The sequence below is a fragment of the Vidua macroura genome, chromosome 38 (genome assembly GCF_024509145.1).
Source record: "Vidua macroura isolate BioBank_ID:100142 chromosome 38, ASM2450914v1, whole genome shotgun sequence".
Classification (NCBI taxonomy): Eukaryota; Metazoa; Chordata; class Aves; order Passeriformes; family Viduidae; genus Vidua; species Vidua macroura.
In genome coordinates, this window is record NC_071608.1 from 711819 (window position 1) to 730961 (window position 19143).

General features: G+C 53.2%; 1 protein-coding gene across 1 annotated transcript; it reads right to left on the reverse strand.

The window, feature by feature from the left end:
* Window positions 1-1209: 1209 nt before the first annotated feature.
* On the reverse strand, window positions 1210-17995 carry LOC128821293 (zinc finger protein 660-like). The gene is made up of 5 exons (XM_054002244.1): window positions 17928-17995; window positions 7060-7138; window positions 5574-6868; window positions 3161-3288; window positions 1210-1590 (listed from the first exon to the last, which is right to left on the reverse strand). Exons 3-5 carry the CDS (start codon window positions 6856-6858, stop codon window positions 1210-1212), a joined length of 1794 nt encoding a protein of 597 aa, XP_053858219.1. The 5' UTR covers window positions 6859-6868; window positions 7060-7138; window positions 17928-17995.
* Window positions 17996-19143: the final 1148 nt, after the last annotated feature.

Sequence of the window (19143 nt, forward strand, 5' to 3'; positions counted from 1 at the left end):
CATCCAGTCGTCCTCTGACCTGAACCACGGCCATTCAATATCTAACTTTGGCCAGACTTCCATACAAAGATGGATCATCTTAATTTTATCTAAATCCCGGGTTGCCTTATTCATTGCCCAGTCATCTAACATTCTCCCGAGGGGGCTGTTCGGGGGAATCTTCTTTTGCTAGTACATTGACCCATCCTGAGGGTATTACAAGAAAAACTCTTAACGTGCCTTACCCAAACACAAACCAACTGACGGGCCACACAAATTAGACTAGAACTTATCTCTCTCTTAACAACTGGTTCACTCAAACAAACTACTACCTAATTCACCAAAACAAAACAAAAACTGCAGTCCCCCTCAATCCTTACTGCGCTCAACTCACACTTCCCCAGGGTCCCGAGCGCCCAGGTTAGCCTGAGGCCTGCAGGTCAACACACTGACATGCTGTCCTCCACCTGCCCGAAGGAACATACTTCACGCACACACTTCCCCAGGAGAAACACTAACCTAAAGTCTGCAGGTCAACACACCACAACTTTAAAACCCTTCTACCTGCCCAGAGGGTTGGACTGCGCCCGACTCACACTCCCCAGGATCCCGAGCACCCGGGTTAGCCTGGGGTCTGCAGGTCAACTCACCGCCACTTAAAACCCTTCTACCTGCCCAGAGGATTGGACAAACCAAACGCACACCCAAGAGGATAGGGGAACCACACCAACTAAAATAAAACCTAGGGGTCCCTCCCCACACCTTCTCCTTCAGGTTGGGTTCCAACGGCCAACCCCTAGGGTGGGGAAGTTTTTGGAGTGAGGTCCTAGCAGGCTAATCCCCCCCCAGTCCTTAACTCCCCCTTTCCCAGAAACCCAGGGCCCGGTCCCAACAGGGTAGCGCTATCCCCTTCCAGCACTCCTGGGTCCTGACCTAGAGGCTGGGTCCTAGCGGAGATCTTGGGGGCCCTCCCTGGCCCCTACTCCCTCCCCGTACCTCCTTGAGGCTAGGTCTTAGCGGGGCCCGGGTCGTCCCTCCCTCCACCTCACAACTTAATCAGGGGAAGCTAATCTGCTAACCCCTGAGGGAGGCGTCTCACTCGCTTCACTGGGCCTGAATCGGGCCTCTCTCGCTTCCCCCCGTTCCCGGCCGGCCCCCTTGCGGGAGTCCGGAACCGCGGTACTAGGGGGTCCTCACTTGCCTCGGGGGTCTGAGCTGCCGGCCCCCGTCTCATTCGCGCACACACTCACTCGCCTCCTGTATCCCGCCGCCGGAGGTCTTACCAATCTGGCGCTCTTCAGCCGTTGACTCTCTCCGTAGGCTGTCTTCACCGTCTGGATGTGGCCAGCTGACCACCGAGGGTCCGAGGCGGATAGCCAGTCCTCCTGGGTCCTCGTGGGCGTGGCCGATCCCGGACGAGCCCCCAATTGATGTAAATAATAAAAGGGTCAGGAGACCTTGTGCTCCTTTCTTGATAAGGCCTTTATTAAAAGATAGCCTAAGGGGGCCGGGGTACGGGGTTCGCGACGCCGCCGCTACTCCCAGGTGAGTCGATGTCCCAGAGGAGGGGTAGATGATCCTGTCGATTGTGGCAGGGTCAGAGTCTCCACCCTCGGAGGATACGTCCAGAGACTCAATTATGGCTCGTTGGTCTAAGGTGGTGACTCCGTTCGGACCTCTCTCAAGTTACGACGACCAGCTCTAGGGATGTTGAAAGCTTTCTCTACTTCTTTGAGACTTCCCTGTCCTGTGGATGTGGATTGTTGAGCAGGTCCTACTTTGGTTTGTGGTTTGAGTCCATTTTTAGTCCTCTGCTGGGGTCTGGCAATCAATATGCAGCACACACTAGGCCTCCTGGGAATCAGGAAGTCGCCTCAGGGAGCAGCGGCTAAGTTACCCGACGCCATGAAGGGGACAAAGAGGGTTTAACTTACTAGGAAAAGGGGTTCCAAAACTAGGGGAATACAACTGGAGCGTGGACCGGGGATAAGGACAAATGCATCAGGTAGGGAGAATACAAACAGGGGTGGAATCAGTGAATACATTCAAGCGAACTTTCAAACTGTGGAATAAACAGACAAAAGGTTAAACATACAAACCAATGGTTAAACCTTAGATTTATTCATAACATAGGGGTTAAAGACAAAGACAAAGGAGGGTTTAGGGTATAAATACAGGAAAAGAGGGGGTGGAAGAGAGAATCAGGAATCTAAGGGTTTAGGGGTGGTACACAGGGAAAGGGACTAATAGGGAATCTTCGGGTGGATAGGCAGGGACATAAACCAATGGGAAGACAGGGAAGGGAGAACTTGCTAGAACATGAACATATAAGGGTAAAAGAGGTAGGAAAGGCCAGTGGGCCAATGGCGAAGACAGAACTGGGACAAATTAACATAGTGGTGCAGAGCACCATGGGAGAAGCTTCTTTCCTCACCCTGAGCTGTGAGGAATGCCTGGAGCCTAAGGTGCATTTCTGCAGGGCATTGCTGTTGCTCTCTCCCCAGTAGGCTCACAGGCTTACATCTCTAAAACTCTCTATGTAAGTACTTTATAAAACAAGGGAACATAACTCACATACCAATAACTAAAACTCATAAGACTACTAAAGTAATAACTCAAAAAGGTAATCATACATAAAATTAAGATACAACTGAAATAATTGAATGGGTAGGAACTAATTAAACAACATTTTGTTTTTGGAATGCAAGTCTGGTAGGAAGTTGTATTGTTCAGGCAGTGTAGAGCTCTCTTCTTTTTTGGGTTATTGGTTTGTATCTGTGTGCCATATCTTTTGTTGTTCTTTTCCATGCCGCTTGCGCTTGTTGTCGCGGCTTTTGGCGAAGCTCATTATTCTTGTAGGATGTGGACCCCCTCTTACAGTCCCTGCATGACTTACAATGCTTCTTATCAGGCATGGAGTCCTACTTTGGGTTCCTCCCTCTTTTGGATTGGATAAGGGCTGCCAGGGTCTGCAATCTCTCTGCCATCTCCCAGTCACCTACCCTAGCAGCTTGCTTCTATACCCCTGCCCAGTGATCCTCAGGCTTGGTGTTCGAGTCTGGGGAATCACTGTCTGCTGCTGAGGAGGAGGGCCTGCTGGCAGAGGAACGGTGCTTCTGGGCAACCAGTGTGGCCCAGTGTCGTGGGCGGCTGGCAGCCAAGATGGCTGCCTTCCGGTCACCATCATGGCCACTTCCAGCTCCACTGATGTGGAAGCCAGAAGTGTCATGGCAGCCAGGGGTGGAGCCTGGGGTGGAGAAGGTGGAGACCACGAGGGGAGAGGCAGGGCCCACAGCAGGAAGGGTGGTACTGATGGAAAGGGGGGATCCTGACACAGGAGCGACCATCAATGCGATGGTTGGAGGGGAACACATCACAGGGGAGGAGCCCAATGAAGGAGGAGCAGGAAAGGGCGGAGGAGAGGTGGGAAAGTGGCCATTTTGGGGTGTGAGGGCGGGAAAACTTGGATCAGCAGGGGATAAAATGGCAGGGCTGGCCACATTGCCGGCACCGTTTGGCGGGGTAATGGCAACTGGGGCAGATGAAAGAGGGTTTGCAGGCAGAGGAAGAAGGTTGAGGGGAAGGTTTAGAGCAGCATGGCCAGTGCCGTCCTGGTAAGGGGAGAGAGGGGACTGGGAGGCGTCAGGGAGACAGCAGCAACCCTGTGCTGAACAGCGACATCTGCCTGCCGAGTGCTCCTCAGGTGGGGAAGAGGGTTTAGGGGCTCGGGGCTCGGATGGAGGGGAAGGGGTTTTGAACTGGGGACCCGAAAATATTTCCAAATATTCCCGATTTTTTAACTGAATCATAAATAGAGCAAAAAAAAAAAAAAGATAAAACTTTTTGCCATAAATGGAACAAAAAAGAGGCTACAACTTCCTCACTTTAAAATTTCCTTCCATTTATAAAACAAACTTGATCCCAACCATATCCCAAGGATTAAGTGATAAAACTGATTCCCTTGTAACATAAAATATTTGGAAAGAAAATGAACAAAAGATTTCAAATTCCCCTTTGAAAAATTAATTCCCCGAGCAAAAAGGGCTAATGTAATTTGGATATAAATCTCCTGCTGCAGAACGGTGAGTTTTGTGACCATTCTGCAGTCTTCCCAGCCACAAGATTTAAAATGAGAAAACAAAAGAAAAGAGTCTGACCGCAACATACTCACCCAACGGTGGGTCAACAAAGGATCTTGTGGGGGGTCTGTCGAGGAGAGTGATCCTCCAGTCCGTGACTCTGAGAGGGTTGCAGGTCTCTCCCCTCAGCGTTCCCTGATAAAACTCAGAGGTTGCCTTACGGTAGTGGCTGACCTGAAGGCGACTTAGATTCCAGTGATGCTGGAGATGCTCTTCAGGGGTACCAGACGAAGGTCCCTGTTCAGGCGCCACTTGTTGTGGTCTGTGGTGGTGGTGGATGCAACCTACCCTGAGAGTGTCTTGCACCAACAGGTAGGAGCCACGAGAGCCCCAGCACACACACACACACACACATGGAGCAGCTCAGTAGTGAACACACGGGAGGGTCCAGGCATGGAGTTCTAATGTGTTTTATTACAGCGACGCTGAAGAGGTCCAGGGGCCAAAGACAGGGAACAGAGGAGGGTCCAGGGTACAAATACAGAAAAAGAGGGGGCGGAGAAGAGCGTAAGGGATCCAAAGGTCTGAGGGCTCAGGGGTGGTACACAGGGAAGGGACCAATAGGAAATGCTAGAGTGGATAGGCAGGGACACAAACTAAAGGGAAGACAGGGAAGGGAGAACTCTCTACAACATGAACATAAAAGGGTAAAAGGGGTAGGGAAGGCTAACGAGCCAATGAGGACAGAACTGGGACAAATTAATATAGTACTGCAGAGCACCATGGGGGAAGCTTCTGTCCTCACCCTGAGCTGTGAGGACTGCCTGGAGCCTAAGGTGCATCTCTCCAGGGGATTGCTATTGCTGTCTCCCCAGTAAACTCACAGGACTGCACAGACATGCAATAGAGATGTCTGGGGCCATTCATCATTTCGCTGCTCTCCAGCACTGAGGCAACAGACTCACTACAGCTCTGAGCTCATGCCCGTGGCAACCACCCCTGGAAATGGGGCTCCATGGAGCTGCTCTCAGGAAACCCCCCAAGAGTTGGGGAGTGCCCCAAAACCACCTCAGGAACGTGAGATACCCCAAAATTTCTTCAGGAACATGGAATATCCAAAATCTCACTCAGTAATGGGCTCCCCCTCCCTTCATCATCCCCAAACTTTGGCTGTCTCAGTCCAGACCACCTCCCCAATCCCTATCCCAACCCATCCTACCCCTCCTGGACATCAAAACCCCTTCCCAAGCTGTACTTCCCCCATTCACACCTCCCAATCCCCATCCCACCCATCCCACCCCACCCAATGCTCATCTCACCCCTCCTGATTTGCATCCCACTTTGCCCAATCCCCTTCCAACCCCATTTCACCCTGAGGGGCTGTGGAATTGAGTAATTTTGGGGTGGGATTGAGTAGTTTTCAGTGGCACTGAGTGGTTTTGAGCTGACAGATCAGTCCCTCTCGTCTTTTAGAGTGCCAAGAAATAAAGACAATTAAATCAAATACCCCCCAACCCCCCCCCATATCCTCCCAGGTATCTCCCAGAATCCAAGATTCCCCAAAACACAAGTAAAAGGTGAGATGCCTTTGATGAATTTGTTTATTTTTACCCCAATTTTCTGTTTTGAAGGGAGGAAGAAAAAAGATAACTAGAGGAAAAATAAAAAGAACACCAGTCACTTCCCTCTGTGTATCACAGGGAATGTGGGTCACCAGGGCTCTGACCAGTGTGGGTCCTATGATGGGGATGGAGTTGGAGCAGTGCACAAAGCTCTTCCCGCAGGCAGGGCCCTCGCAGGGCTTCCCTTTCTGGTGCCTCTGGTGGTGTCGGGTAAAGAATGAGCGGTCTGAGAAGCTCTTCCCACACTGGGGACACTCGTAGGACCTCTCCCCAGTGTGGATGCACCAGTGAGTGATGAGGGCAGAGTTGTGCTTGAAGCCCTTCCCGCAGTCAGGGCAGCGGAAGGGCCTCTCCTCTGTGTGAATCCACTGGTGCAGGAGGAGACCTGAGCTGCTCCGAAACCTCTTCTGACAGTGGGGACACTCATAGGGCCTCTCCCCAGTGTGGATCATTTGGTGGATGATCAGTTGTGACCTTCGGGTGAAGGTCATCCCACACTCCCCACATTTGTATGGCCTTTCCCCAGTGTGGATTCTCTGGTGGTGGATCAAGTAGGAGCTCTGGCTGAAGCTCTTCCCACATTCCCCACACTCGTAGGGCTTCTCCATGGTGAGGATGTGCCGGTAGGTGATGAGGTGGGAGTTGCTCTTGAAGTTCTCCCTGCAATCGGAGCAGCGGAAGGGCATCTTATCTTTGTGAATCCGCTGGTGCTGGAGGAGACTGGAGCTGGTCTGAAACCTCTTCGGACACTCGAGACACTCATAGGGCCTCTCCCCAGAGTGGATGCATTGGTGGGTGATGAGGGCGGAGCTGCAGCTGAAGTCCTTCCCACACTCCCCACACTCGTAGGGCCATTCCCCGGTGTGGATCATCTGGTGGCGGATCAGGCGGGAGCTCCACCCAAAGCTCTTCCCACACTCCAAGCACTTGTAGGGCTTCTCCCCATCGTGAAGCTGCTCATGGACCACCAGCTCTGAGCTTTGGCTGAAGCTCTGTCCACCTTCCTGGCACAGGGTGGGTCTTTCCTCCTCAGAGCACCCTGGGCTGGGTTTGCAGACCGTCCTCCTGTGGGATCTCTGAGGATTTTCCTCCCTGTTGGATTCATGTGCCATAGAGCTGCTCAAAACGGCCTCTTCCATGAGGTTCTGCTGTGGGGATTTGTCACCCCTGGTCTCCATCCTCAGCTCCCTGTCTGGGGGAGGAAGGACAAGGAGAGGATGGGATTTGCCTCCGTGCCAGAGGGAAGGGCAAGGAGATCCCCCCAGTGCGTCCCCGGCAGGACGGCCGTCGGCAGTGGGGTTGTCCTGCAGCCAGGAGTTGTGCTGGGCTGGGAGATGGAGCAGGAGAGAGGGGGAAAGGGGCACTGACTTCCTCCTCACTTGCCTGGTTGTACTGGGAAATCATCCTCTTCCTCACAACCTCCTCCTCCATCCAGCTAACGTTTCGGAATGGGAAATCCTGGTTTGGGGGAAAACAAGGGATGAGCGCATTGAGTTTGAAGGTCCCTCTGCCCAAGTCCATCTTTACAAGTCACCAGCCATTTGGGCTCCATAAAAACCTCCCAAACAACAAGATTCAGTCCTGAAAATGCCTCTCAGCAGCTCCCTCTCTCTAGTGTCCCTCCTCTGGTGTTCAGGGTTCCCCCCTGTCCCAGCTGTTGGGGTCACACTTGGATTGGGGCTCCCCTGTCTACTTGGTCCCCACCCTCCCCAGGCTGCTGGGATTCCCAGGAATCCAAAAAGTTCCCCCCATTTCCATCTCCCCACTTAGGGATGCTGGGGGTTTTGGGGTCCCAGAGTCCCTTCTCCCCTTATTCTCTGCTTTGGGCTGCAGGGGCTCCAAGGAGTGCCCCCTGCCCCTCTCCAGGCTCTTGAGGGTCCCGCCAATGGCGGCGCTCCCCCCTCTCTGGGCTCCCCACTTTGGGCTCCTGGGGGACACAGGGCTCTGCTCCTCCAGGCTGCCTCTGCTGGCAGCCTCTGCCGGCAGCCGCCACCGGGACCCCCCAGTGTTCCCCTAAGGGGCCTTTTCCGCTCAGCTTTGCAGTTCTGCATTCTCCAAACATCCCCCCAAAACAACTCAACCCAGGGGCAGGAGCGGGGATGGAGCCAGGCCAGGTCGGGATGGGCAGCGTGGGGCTCTCGGCTGCTCCCACCTGCTGTTCCAGGGGGGAACCCAGCCCGGGCAAAAGGAGAGGCAAACTGGGAAAACTGGGGGCTGCACATCCCAACTGGGCCTTGCTGGGGACCCTGCCTGGGCACCCTGCCTGGGCACTGCCAGCCCTTGGGGCTCCTCTCGGGACATCCGGGAGGGGGGAATGCAGAGAGGGCTGGGGGATGCCAGGAGTGGCAGCACTGGGATGGACTGAGATTGTACTGGGATCATACTGGGATCATACTGGGAGTGACTGTGACGGTACAGCATTTGTACTGAGATCATACTGGGATCATATTGGAAGTAGCTGGGCCCATGCCAGAGGAGACTGTAATCACACTGAGAGCGACTGGGATCATACTGGGATCACACTGGGAGTGAGTAGGAGCCTGCAGCAGGCAATTGAGACCATGCTGGGGGCAAATGGGCTATACTGGGAGTGACTGAGATCATTCTGAGGGTGACCGGGAGAAGCTGTAACTGGGATCATTCTGGGAGCAACTGGGAGGAACTGGGAGTCACTGGGTGCATGCTGGGTTGACTGGAAGCAACTGGGCTTATACTGGGATCAACTGCGATCGTGCTGGAGGTGACTGGGATCATACTGGCAGTGAGTGTGACTACACTGAGGCTGACCGGGAGTGGTTGGGAGCAAATGGGATCATGCTGGAAGGAACTGGGAGAGACTGGGAATATGCTGGAAGGAATTGGAAAACACAGGGAGAGACTGGGAGTGACTGGAACCGAAGTGAGGGTGAAAGGGAGCAACTGGAACCATGTGGGGCACAAATGGTTCATACTGGCAGTGACTGGGAGCACACTGGGGCCATATTTGGATCATACTGGGAGGGACTGGACTAATACTGGGAGTATCTGAGAGTGACTGGGAACACACCAGGCACATCATCCCCCATACTGGGGGTGACTGGGAGCATCTGGGAGCATGCTGGGAGCAAATGTCATCATACTGGAATTGACTGGGTTGATCAAGCTGGAGGCAGCTTGGACCATACTGGGAGTGACTGGAAGTTACTGGGATTATACTGGGACCGTACTGGGAGTGCTGGCATGCGACAAGGATCATACTGAGGTTACTGGGCTCACACTGGTGTTGAAAGGGAGCAACTGGGATCCCACTTTGGGCTACTGGGAGCAACTGAGAAAAACTGGGATCATGCTACAAGCAAACTGGAGGAACTGGGAAGGACTGGATGCAGGCTGGAGACAACTGGGATATACTGGGTGTGACTGAGATGATACTGGGATAACAAGCACCTTACTGGGATCACTGTGAGTGTCTGGGAATGACCACAGACATGCTGAGCACAACTGGGACATACTGGGGGTGTCTGTAACCATACTGGGGATGACTGGGAACACACTGGGAACAATAAGGAACATGCTGGGGGTAACTGGGAGCGAGTGGAAGTGACTGGGTCTACACTGGGGACAACTGGGCATGACTGGAGTCACACTGGGGGCAACTGGGCATGATTGGGACCATGCTGGGAACAACTGGGTTCATATGGGGAGTGATGGGGATGATACAAGGGACAACTGGGGACAACTGGGATCACACTAGGAAGAACAGGAAGCAACTGGAAGCATACTGGGGGCAACTGGGATCCTACTGGATCTTACTTGGAGCAACTGGGACTACACTGAGGGTGACTGGGAGTGGCTCTGAGCAACTGGGATCAGGCTGGAAGCAACTGAGGACACCTGGGAGTGACTGGGACCATGCTGGAGGCAACTGGGATACACTGGGAGAGACTGAAACCACAGCAGGGGTAAATGGGAGCAACTGGAACCACAGTGGATGATAACGGGAGCAGCTGTGCCCATGCTGGGGTTATACTGGGATCCTACTGGAACTGACTGGCATCATACTGGGAGTGACTGGAATAGTACTGGGAATATCTGAGTGTGACTGGGTTCATAGTGGAATCAGACTGGGAGTGACTGGAAAGGTGCTGGCTGTGACTGGAACCATGCTGGAGGTGACTGGGAGCAACTGGGCCCACACTGGGAGTGACAGGGAGTCACTCTGGGCAGGACTGGAATTGTACTGGGAGGATCTGGGAGTGACTGGGATCATCCTGGGAGCCACTGGGATTCCAGCAGGTGTGAATGGATCCTGGCTGGGGGTTACTTTGAGCTACGGGGCCCATGCTGGGAGGAAAATGTGGACACATTGGGAGCAACTGGGACCAACTGGAAGGTACTGGAACCATGCTGAGGGGACTGAGACCACAACTGGGGCAACTGGGTTCATACTGAGATCAACTGGGACCACAGTTTGGGCAACTGCCAGAAACTGGGATCATGCTGGAGGCAACTGGGAGTAACTGGGAAAGACTGGGATCATTCTGAAGTAATTAGAACCTTACTGGACCAACTGAGATATACTGGGAATGTCTGTGACCATACTGGGGGGACTGGAACCACACTGGGAACAGCTGGGACCATGCTGGGGGCACTGGCAGTGAGTGGGACCATGCTGAGAGGGACTGGGACTATTCTAGGGACACCTGGGATCATCCTGGGAGGAACTGGGAACAACTGGAACTATTCTGGCAGCAACTGGGATCATACTGGGATCACAGTGGGAGCAGCCAGTGTAAGAGGCCGTCCAAAGCCCCCCCCATTTTCTTTTTGCCTCCTGAGTGCCACGAGGAGTAACCCCTCCCCCACAGCAGTTCCAGCTTGGAGAAGACGCCGGTGCAGTTGCTGAACCGTCACGCTAGCTGTTCCAAACAAGGCCTGGCAAGGACTTGGCAAGGAATTGGCAAGGACCTGGCACAGACCCAGCAAGGAATGGCCTGCTGTGATACCTGCTCACTACAACGGTTTCCCCACCTTTGAGCCAAATGAACTTTTGGGGTGACTCTAGTGGTCTCTCACTGAAGACCCCTCACCTGCCTCATTACCACCGTGACAGATGGAGATCGAAAACCCCCTCCAAAGGACTGAGACTGAGACCCCTACCACAGGGAGTGGGGAAGAGGATGGTGTGACCACTAATGACATGGCCTGTTCTCCTTCAGTAGCTCAAATGGACTTATTCTTCATTGTGTTCGTCCTGCCTTGGTGGTTTCAGTGGACTCACCTGTTCCCCCGCAGCAATCACAACAGACTCTCATTGTCCTGCATGTTCCCCCCTTTTTCTTGGTGGACTGTAACTGGACCCGAGTTGACCAGAACTTTGGAGACTCTCCCCGACACAACAAGATGGATCCCCGCTGTCTGGACCAGTGAGGATCTCACCTGTGTTGGTGGCTATTCCCAACCCCCTTTTTTCTCTCTCTCTCTATCCTTTTATCTCCTTTCTGATCCCCACTATCGCATTTACTGTTTTGGCCCCTAATAAAGGTGCATTTGTTGTGATTAACTGATAGTCCCCTGCTGTTTGTCTTTTGCACTTTTGGGATCAGTGAAAAGAACCATCACGATTCCTTTGCCCCTACGGGCGGATTGTGACATTAATTGGCGTCATGCACAGGATTTCTGTCTAGACAGAAGGGTTGCAGCTGAAAAGGCACCCACACTGTCTTTGGAAATTCACAAAGGATCCCCTAGTGCAAAAGGCGGGACACTGTTGTTTTGTTGTTGTTGTGTGTATCTGGTCTGGGAAGGAAGGGACAACTTGAAGAATCTAAGCAGAGCCTCCCAGACAGATTTTGTCTCTTCACCCACCCAGGGAAGTGAAGGGAGACACAGTGAAGGCTGTGTGGTTTGTGTAACTTAAGTCTGCACCTCCCTGTCGTGGTTTTGGTCACTTCGCAAAATGAGTGATAACCTTAACGATAAAGCTAAAGTTGGATTTTATGCCTTACTAACTAAACACAATGACAAACATTCTCTGGGAGGAGAGGAATGGGGACAAAGTAACTGGTTTAATTTGGAAAATGTGGTTGATAGAGTATGTTCTTTACAACATGAAACAAAATTTAAACTGGGCAGAAATAAAACTATCTTATGCTCAGTTTTGGGAGCTTGTCTTATGGCAGCTGTAGAAACTCGCTTTAAGCAAAGAAGTGAGAAAAATGCTATAATAGACTCCCTTCAAAACCTAGTTGAAATTTTGCAAAAACAATTAGATGAAGAAAAGAATAAAAATCATTTATTACAAGCTGCCTTGAGAGAGGAACATGTTAAAAATTCACAGAATGCTAGTTCCTCAAAAGAGACAGAGGAGAAGGAAACTCCTCACATTAATCAAAATTACCCTGAAAAAGAATTAGCTTTAGTAAAAAATTGTGGGGAACACTGTTGTCCTAACATGAGACTTTTAATTAAAACAGAATATGACTATATCAATAATGAAGATTTTGACCCACACATAACCACTAAAGAAATCCCGTACACTGCTTCTGAATTAGCTAAATTAAAGAAGTACGGGCATCTCCCTCACGAAACTGAGACAGAATACGTATTCTGAGTGTCTCTCACTGGGGGAGATCAAATTCATTTGTCAGAACAAGAAGCCACTGGGTACATGGGGTGTTTTTAACAATGGGAGACCCTCTAGCCATACTCAGTACCCTCGACCAAGGCCTGGAAAACATTCACAGAGCTGCCTGCCTGCAAATGATACATGGAAGAAAATTAACTACAGGCTATCAATCACCAATGCAATTACCTGTAAAGCCTGAAATTATGGCTTCTTTAATTCGAGGGCTTCCAGAATCACTCAAACCTACAGCGATTTTCATTCAAAAAACCACAGCAGCTGTATCTCCTGTAGAAAGACCAGATAGATTTCCGAGTAACCAGAACGACCCATTTGTTCCCCTTTATGACTTGCTGAGGAAAGGGGTGAAATGGGATTGGACTCCTTCTCAGGAGAAAGCATTGCAATTGCTGATTTTTGAAGCAACAGCTCATCAAGCACTGACCCCTATCCATCCTACAGATCCTTTCCAGGTGGAATGGGGATTTGCCTCCTCAGGGCTGTCAGTACACATATGGCAGCGGGGTCCTGAGGGTCCGACAGACCTGTTGGTTTTTATTCCCGTGGTTTCAAAGATGCTGAGAAAAGATACACTACCTGGGAAAAAGGATTGTTTGTGGTTATCTTAGCTCTCATAGAAGTGGAAAAAGTTGCACAACAACAACCAATTGTATTGAGAGGCCCTTTCAATGTTATTAAGAAAATCACTACTGAGACCCCCCCTCCTGACAGGGTGGCCCAGAGGGCCTCAGTGAGGAAATGGTATGCTCAGATTGAACATTACTGTAACATCTTCTCAATAACAGAAGGAGCTGTGAGAAATTTGGCAATACAAGAAACTGAGAGCTTGGATAGCAGCCAAGACAAACCTGCCTCTGTAATCAAAGTAGTCCCTCCTTTCTCCCCCGAACAATCAGCAAATTCTTGGTTCACTGATGGCTCTGCCAAATGAGAGGGGAAGATGTGGACGTACAGGGCAGCAGCCCTCCACATTTCCTCTGGTGAACTAATTATTACTAAGGGAGAAAGCAGTGCTCAGGCTGGGGAGCTGATAGTTGTTTGGAGTGTTTTCCAGCGTGAGGTACAGAATACCTCTCTTGTCTGTATCTACACTGACTCCTATGCTCTGTACCAAATGATCCTAATAATCCAGCACATTACCCTGGCCAACCTGTTCTGGTGGACCTCCCTCACTATAGGGCTAGTACCACTTGTGCTAAAAACCTCTCTGAATAAATATGCATGGGAAGCCTCTGGTGCTCTAGGGAAAGAGCATCGGATAAATACATGCTGGATAATTCCATCATTTTAACTTTTCTGCCTCTTGGTGTGTCCAAGACTGAGCACCAAGATGTTTCCTATTACCATCCGAGTAGCAGTTGCATCTGGACAGTTTTCCTTATCTCCTGTTAATAGGACCATCAATGTCTTGCCTCATGACTCAGAGATAACACTCTCCAAGAGCCAGTTCTGTTTAACAGGTGATTAAGAACACACCTTGTGACTCAAAATAACATCAGCCCATTGTGAGATGCTCCGCTCAGGGGGAGAAGCTAGGCATTCCCACCTGGATAAATCCAGGAATTTCTAGACAGAAAGGCAGCCTTTCCACAGGTTTCCAAGAAGACACAGCAACCACATCTGCCACTCCAAGAGGACTGCAGCCACTCCAATTTGGACTGCTACCAGCACGCTGGCCAAAGCGGGTCTCAAGTTGTATTCTGACTTTGCCAGTGGTCTTCCTTTTGTATCATTGTGTGTATTTTTGTCTTTTGTTTTCCCTTTTCCCAATAAATTGTATTTCTGACTTGGAGTCTCTCACTGGTTTTGCTTTCAAACCAGAACACGGTGGCAGGATTCTGTTGTGTTTACTTTTTCAGAAGAACTCCGAGGGACATGAAGACTACCTAAACCATGATAAAATTGGTGATACTTTTCTGCGTCCTACCACAAGCCCATTAGCCAGAAAGCAGCTGAGTGGTCGTGGTCTGAAATAATTGTGGTAGCATGCAGAAAAAAAAAGGGAAAAAAAAAATCTTTTTAAGCACGAAAAGGTTTGTACGCAACCAAGCGTACAGGATTGTTGGTACAATTTCACATTAACACAAACTGTAGAAGTAGTTTGTCTTTGGTCCAAAAATTCTGAAGTGCCTTTTTTTTTTTTTTTTTAAGTTTAAAGTATTGATTTAAATACTGGGAAGAACTTGATGTTAATGTTGTGACACCTACCACCCAACCACTGGTTATGCTTAGCTCGAAAATTTTTGAAATTGGACCATACATAATCAGGAAAACAGGTCAACAACAAATATTGTTTAATCCGGCGTGGTCTCTCAATCAAGTCAAATTGCTGATGCAAAACAATGTTGCAGAAATTCAGTCAGCTTGTTCACTTTTTTTGCAAACTTCTTTTCAGGGTTGGGCAACCTGCTTGCGACAGCCAAACCCTTCTAAAAGACGGATGCTAAAAGACATAACCAGTGCTGTGGGAACAGGATTGGGAATTCTAAATAGCATTGATTCAGAAGTACTAATGAATAAATTGGCTGCCACAACTAAAGATTTGACCAAATTACAACAACCACTGCAATCGTCCTTACTGGCCTTAGGAACACATCAGTGGTTGCTATCAAATATATTAGCAAGTTGGGAGGAAGTAAACGTAAATGATCACAAATTGGTAATTGATGCACTCACTGCCACACAAAACAACGTTTCTTTAGCTCTCAGCTGTATCCTACTGAGATCCGGAAAATAGTTTGGGACGGTGCCACTGATTTTGAAAAGGAATTCCAGTCCTGGTGGAACTTAGTGAACTTTACCTACGACCCCATCACAAACATAGCCACAGCTTTTGTGTTAACCATACACGATGCCTCAGTGCATTTGATATTCCCCATCACTGCACTAGGACTGGGACACACTGGGAACCACTGGGAATGTGCTGCGGGGAACTGGGACCACGCTGGGGGCAACTGGGGACTAGGGTGAGTGACTGGGGCCCTGCTGGGAGACACTGGGATCATACTGGGAGTGACTGGGACTATACTAGGGGCAATTAGGAGAACTGGGAACACACTGGATGGCACTGGGAGGAGCTGGGAACAATTGGGACTGTGCCAGGGGAAAAATGCATCATAATAGGGAATGACTGGGAGCAACTGGGCTCCTCCTGGGAGCAGCCCCTGGCGGCCCCAGGAGCCCCTTTCCCGGCCATGCCGCCCCTCCAGCCCCAGCACCCCCCACTGCCGAGGTGCCGGCACTGCCAGGGCTACCCCCCTCTCGGGGTCCCTGCTGGGGCTTCTGGGACTCTCCTCTCTCTGGGCTCCTGCTCAGGGAAGCCGCGGCTCTCCCAGGGCTCCCCAAAACCGCTGTCCCCCCGCCGGGGCTCTGCCGCCACCGCCGCCCACCGGGACCCCCTAAAAACTCCTCCTGGGGACCCCCCGATGTGCCCCCGAGGGCTAGCTGCGGCTCGGCTTTGGAGCCCTGCCGGCTCCAAACATCCCCCCCAAAAAACCCCAAACCCAGGGAGCCCCGAGATATTTGGGCTGAGCTCCCCCTCCCCGGGCACCTCCGGGATGGAGGGCGATGCTCCCGGGTGCTGCGAGTTCAGGCAGCGCCGGAGCCCCGCGGTTCATCCTCCTCTCTCCTCTGGCTGCTTCCTGCTGCCGCTCCGCCTCTTCCTCCCTCCCTCCTCCTCCTCCTCCTCCTCCCCCCCCGCTCCCGAAGCCCCCCCAGCCGCGGGAGGGGCGGGGATGGAGCCGGGACAGGTCGGAACGCAGAGAGGGCTGGGGGGGATGCCAGGAGTGGCAGTGACTGGGCTGTACTGGGATCATACTGGGAGCAGCTCCTGGGTGCCTGAGCTCTACTGGGATCATACTGGGATCATACTGGGAGTGAGGAGGAGCAGCGCGATGGCTCCAGCGCTGGGGCTGGGGGCGCTCCTGGGGCCCAGGGGGGCGGTGAGAGGTGAGGGGGACCCCCGGCACCGGAACTCTTTGGTCGCCCATTCCGGAGCACCGAGGGGCCCCTGAACCCCCATTCCCGGGCGCCGCCATCCCCCCGCACCCCCATTCCCGGCGTGGGTTCCACCCTGCACCCCCTTATCCAGCACCAGCAACCCCCGCACCCCTTTCCCGGCCATCCCGCCTCTCCCAGCCCCCAGAGCCCCATTTTCCTTCACCCAGAGACCCCCTGGACGCCTATTCCTGCCTTTCCCAGCGCCCGGTCCCTCCTTTCCTCAACACTGAGGACAGCCGGGACCCCTATTCCCAGCCAGCCCGGGTTTTCCCAGCTTTAGCTGGGAATGGGGACACCGGGGACCCTTGGAGTCAATCCCCTTTCCTGACGATAGTGAGACAATTAAGCCCACCCAAACTCCTCCTGGATCTCCCCTAACCCCCCAGTGGGGATTCCTGGGAGTTCCCCGGTGTTCCCCCTTTCCCAGGACTTTGGGGGTCCCCCCCGACCTGTCTGTGCACCCCCAGATTTCTTCCACAGTCCCCCTGGGATGATGGGGGGTGGGGGCCGAGTGCTGGTGCCCCCCTGCCTGCAACAGATCCAGCGGTGAGGGGAGTTCGAGGGGTCCCTGAGCATTTGGGGTCCCCTGGGGTTTGGGGTGACCCCTGGGCCCCCCAGGATCTCCCTGAACACGCTGACGCTGCCCGTGCGCAGTGAGAAGGTTCATACCCGGCACGGGGTCCCAGCTCTGTCACCGGCATCGCCCAGGTACTCCCAAACCCCCCCGGGACACCCCAACGTCCCCAGGACCCCAAGACCATCCCTGCGCCCTCCAAAAACTCCCCAAGACCACAAAACAGCATACAGACCCCCCCCAAACCCTCCCAGGACATCAAAATTCCCACAGGAACTCCCAGCACCCCCCAGACCCCCCTTAGAAGGTTCATACCCAGCACAGGGTCCCCATCTGTGTCACCAGCAGGTACCCCAAAACAACCTTGGGTTCCCCCTGGATTGCCCAATCCCCCCCTTCGGGAATCCTGAAAACTCCCCTGGGAACCCCCAAAAATCCACCAGGACCCCAAAAACCCTGGAGATACACAAAACCCCCCTAGGAATTCATAATGAAAGTTTATACCCAGCACGGGGTCCCCATCGCCATCATCGGCATCACCCAAGTACCCCCAGACCCTCTCGGGACTCCCAAAGTCTCCTGGGACCCCTAAACCCTCCTGGGACCCCCAATCCCTACCAGGTACTTAAAGCCGTCATGATCCCCCCTAAAAAGGGGCTTGTGGGGCTGCGGCCCCACAAACTCCCTAAAATGGGGAGGAAAAAACACCCTTGGGGTGGTGGGAGCCCCCCAAAAAACCCTAAAAAGAGGAAAACTCCTCTTCAGAGGGGTCTGAAGACCCTTCAAGGCCCTCGAGGAGGGTCAAGATCCCCTCCTCCGCTGGGGCCTCTCCAAGCCAGGAGCTCGCCCGTTCGCTGCCCTCGGGGGAGCCCCGAACGACGGCGGCTCCTGGTCTAAGCCCCCTCAGCCGGGGCTGCGGAGTGAACTGGGGGGGCTGGGACGGCGCCTGGGGGTCCTGGGGTGACCTGGGTGACCCTCAGCGGCTCCCACCTCCCCCTGTGCCCCCTCTCCCACCCCCTTCCCATTGTTCCCCGCAAACCTTTGCTCACCGCAGCTGGGTTTGGGGGTGACCCAGCCCTTTCCCATCGCGTCCCGGCCCGGGAGGGGGAGGAGGAGGAGGAAGAGGAGGGACTGAGGAGGAGGAAGAGGAGGAGCGGAAGAAGGAGAAGCCGAAGCAGGCAGAAGAAGCCCCGGGCGCTTTCAGCGCTCTCTGCACCCGCAGCTGGGAGCATCGCCCCCCATCCCGCAGGTGCCCGGGGAGGGGGAGCTCAGCCCAAATTTCCCGGGGCTCCCTGGGTTTGGGGTTTTTTGGGGGGATGTTTGGAGCTGGCAGGGCTCCAAAGCCGAGCCGCAGCTAGCCCTCGGGGGCACATCGGGGGGTCCCCAGGAGGAGTTTTTAGGGGGTCCCGGTGGGCGGCGGTGGCGGCAGAGCCCCGGCGGGGGGACAGCGGTTTTGGGGAGCCCTGGGAGAGCCGCGGCTTCCCTGAGCAGGAGCCCAGAGAGAGGAGAGTCCCAGAAGCCCCAGCAGGGACCCCGAGAGGGGGGTAGCCCTGGCAGTGCCGGCACCTCGGCAGTGGGGGGTGCTGGGGCTGGAGGGGCGGCATGGCCGGGAAAGGGGCTCCTGGGGCCGCCAGGGGCTGCTCCCAGGAGGAGCCCAGTTGCTCCCAGTCATTCCCTATTATGATACAATTTGCCCCCAGCACAGTCCCATTTGTTCCCAGTTGCTCCCACTTTCCTCCGGTTTGTTCACAGTTCTCCCAATTGCCGCTAGTCCCAGTAACTCTCAGTATGATCCCAGTATGATGCCAGTCTTCCCCAGCAGGGCCCCAGTCACTCCCACTTCCTCTCAGTTGCTTTCAGCATGATTCCAGTTGCTCACAGCCACTCCCAGTCAATCCCAGTATGATTCCAGTCACTCTCAGTGTGATACCTATCTCACCCAGCGGCTCCCACTGTGATCCCAGTATGATCCCAGTTGCTGCCAGAATAGTTCCAGTTGTTCCCAGTTCCTCCCAGGATGATCCCAGGTGTCCCTAGAATAGTCCCAGTCCCTCTCAGCATGGTCCCACTCACTGCCAGTGCCCCCAGCATGGTCCCAGCTGTTCCCAGTGTGGTTCCAGTCCCCCCAGTATGTTCACAGACACTCCCAGTATATCCCAGTTGGCCCAGTAAGGTTCTAGTTACTTCAGAATGATCCCAGTCTTTCCCAGTTACTCCCAGTTGCCTCCAGCATGATCCCAGTTTCTGGCAGTTGCCCAAACTGTG